The sequence below is a fragment of the Pinus tabuliformis genome, chromosome 1_2 (assembly GCF_031772625.1).
Source record: "Pinus tabuliformis cultivar Carrire ecotype Pingquan chromosome 1_2, CPIR1, whole genome shotgun sequence".
Taxonomy (NCBI): Eukaryota; Viridiplantae; Streptophyta; class Pinopsida; order Pinales; family Pinaceae; genus Pinus; species Pinus tabuliformis.
In genome coordinates, this window is record NC_142298.1 from 362,156,462 (window position 1) to 362,159,738 (window position 3,277).

The 3,277-nt window shown below is 43.3% G+C and overlaps 1 protein-coding gene across 1 annotated transcript; it reads right to left on the reverse strand.

The window, feature by feature from the left end:
• Positions 1-281: 281 nt before the first annotated feature.
• On the reverse strand, positions 282-839 carry LOC149205873 (uncharacterized). Its single transcript, XM_089397531.1, has one exon. It carries the CDS (start codon positions 837-839, stop codon positions 282-284), a length of 558 nt encoding a protein of 185 aa, XP_089253657.1.
• Positions 840-3,277: the final 2,438 nt, after the last annotated feature.

Here is a 3,277-nt window from a genome sequence, read left to right on the forward strand (position 1 = left end):
ATCACTTGTTATTAAAATTCCTATCATATTGTGAGGTTTGTTTTTTTTTTTTTACAGAAACGGTTATGGGAATTTCATTAACTGTCTGGAAAAATACCATGAGTTCGGTTACAAGAGCTAAGACTGGTTTCTTGGGATCTCTCCAACCAGCTGAGCATGCCACAATCACTTTTGAATCGCATTTTTTTACAATTTTTCACATGACCTTTTTCTGCTGACTTCCCTAGTTTATGGATACAAACAAACTGATTTAGCAAAAGTCGGAAGAACATAGAGATTTTTTAGGGGATTGGGTCCCAGGAGAGTTCATTATCTCTAAGGATAGATCCAGCATCTAGCTGGGCTGCCTTATTTGCTTCTACATCTGCTTCCTTGTTATTGGTTCTCAGAATATGGAAAAATGTCAGATTCAGGTGTTTGATCATGCTTTTGATTCTTGAAATTGTCCTTGCCAGTCGCAGATCTGCCAGATTTGCATTGGTCACCATTGCATTGATAATGATTTGGGAATCTCCCAAAACAGTTGCTTTTGTGAGTCCCATATCCCTCAGTGTTTTGATCCCTTGGAATAGCGCCATGACTTCTGCTTGAATGCTTCTGGTGAGGCCTAGACCCCAAGCAAACCTGTGGATGGAAGACTCTTTTGGATTTATAATTATGCCACCTGCTTTTCCTGGATTTCCCTTGGCTACTCCATCAAAGAACAGGGAGGGAAGAGTTTGATTGTTCAGCCAAGCTTGAAATTCTTCTCCATTTTTCCTTATTTTCCAGTCTTCAAGGCATATAGGTGATATTGTCGACCTTTGGAATTTTAGATTGAGAGCTGCTCCAAACTCCATGTCATGCTGGCTTAGGTTTGAGTCGTCATCTTTATCACTCAACCACTCATTTAGCTATCTTTTAACTGTGTGAGCAACTACCTTATAGTTCTGTTCCTTGTCCCTGAAAATCCTTCTATTCCTCTCCAACCAGGTTTGCCAGCTGATAAATTTGGGCAGGGCAGTCCAAGCAAATTTGACAATCTTGTTTTTTGGGCCTGGTCCTGGATATCTAGCCAACCACCCAGCAAACAAATCCGGAACTGCGTGGGGGAGGTTGGGCATCGATTTCAGCATTCCAAGAAGCTCCTACCAGATTAGGACTGTAAATTTGCATTCCAGAGAAATATGAACAGCAGATTCGGAATTTTCTTTACATAGAATGCATCTTGAAGGACCAAGAAATCCCCTTTTCTGCAGCCTATCCTCTGTTAGGATTTTTTGATGGCATAACAGCCAGCAAAAAAAATCAATCTTTGGAATAGTGGGAAAATTCCAGATACCTTTCCAAGGCGCCGGATTGGGGGGGACGTGGGGTCTCTCCGTGATTTTGGCATAGCCCTGAGCCACTGAATATCCTGTCTGATTCGCTCCCCAACCTCTCGAATCTTTCCTTCTCGCGTGAATAGGGGCAGCTCCATGAAGCATCTGAAGCAGCATGGCATAATCTAGCAACCACGCAGCTGGAACGTTGGGCGTTTTCCAGCCTGCCCAACTATCTCCATGCCAAGTCGATATGTCCCATAGCGATTTTAAGTTCGCTTCTTCCATCCACGCCTTCAGTTCTCTCCTTAGACTCGAGTTTGCAATCGGAGGTCTATTCATAATGCTATCCTCCCAAATTCTAATATGTTTGCCATTCCCGGGAATCCAATATGCATTATCTCTTATAAGAGGCCCAACTTTAAAAATTAGATTGCTGAGAGGGGATCTGAGATGGTCTTTGGGCTTCTCTAGACATTGGAGTCGCTGCCCTCTGAAATATTTCCGCCACAACACCAACTGAACCCATCCAGGCTTTGGCGCTATGATCTTCCAGATCAATTTAGCTCCCAATGCTAGATTCTGAGTGTTTAGATTTTTAAAGTTTAATCCTCCCTCCTGTAGTAGCCTGGCAACTATATCCCAGTTTACTAATGAGAGTCTCTTTTCATTGTTCTTGCCTCCTTTCCAAAGGAATTTCCTGATTAACTCCTCCATGTTTTTAATGATTCCCATTGGTGCCAACAGAACAGAAAATTTAAAGAGAGGCAAGCTGCTTATTACTGATTTAATTAGCACTGATTTCCCTGCCAAGTTGAGCCAATATGACCCCCAGGCCTGCATTTTGGTTTTGAATTTTTCTATCTGTGGAAGCCAATCCTTACTTGTAGCCCTCTTGTGGAAGATAGGCAGCCCGAGGTACTTGAAGGAAGTCCAAGATGCTGATGCTGCAAATCCCAGGCATCTGGCAATGGAACTAGCAGCAGCCACTGAAACATTCCAGCAATAGACATGGCACTTACCCCTATTTAGTTCGCTGCCCGATGCTTGGCAGTAGTCTTCCAGCACATCTTTGAATTTCCTTGCCGACAGATGAGAAGCAGCCCCAAGAAGCAGAGTATCATCTGCAAAGAGTGCATGATTGATGCATTTGATCCCTCTTGCTATGCCCAATCCAACTATCTCTTGGTCTTGTTGTTTCTTGTTTAAGTGAAAACTGAGGACAGAGGCCTGCAAAACAAAGAGGAGAGGCGACAGGGGGCACCCCTGCCTCAGCCCTCTAGATGCTTTAAAGAATTCGGCAGCCCTGCCATTCACTAGAGGAGCGATCCATGGTTCGGAGATACAAGCTCTGATCCATTTTATGAAATTTTGTCCAAACCCAAGTTTGTGCATTACATCAAACAAAAATCTATGCCTTACGTGGTCAAAAGCATTTGCTAGATCGAGTTTAATAACCATACCTTTTTCTTTCCGTCGGAGGCTTGAGTGGATCGCCTCTTGGACCAAGATGAAATTGTCTACCAACTGCCTGCCTTGAATAAAGCCACCTTGATTCTCCGGGATGACTTTAGGGAGGATTTTCTTCAATCTGTTTGCTATAACTTTGGTGATCACTTTGTATCCGATGTTGCATAGGGATATTGGGCAGAATCTGTTGAAGGAGTTAGCACCTTTTTCTTTAGGAATGAGGGCCAGGAATGCTGAGTTTGTGCTGCCCCCAATTTTCTGACACTCTTGGGATTTTTGTATCATTTTCATAAAATCCTTCTCGACTATTTGCCAGCAAGTTTGAAGAAACCTGGGCGTGAAACCATCCAGACTCGGGGCTTTGTCGGGTTCCATTGCAAACAGAGCATCTTTGACTTCATTAGCTGAGATTTTACTTTCCAGAATCTGGTTCATTTTTGCAGTTATGAGCTTGGGGACATCGTCTATCAGTTTGGCAGTCTGGCTGGTCCCCATATCTTCAGAAT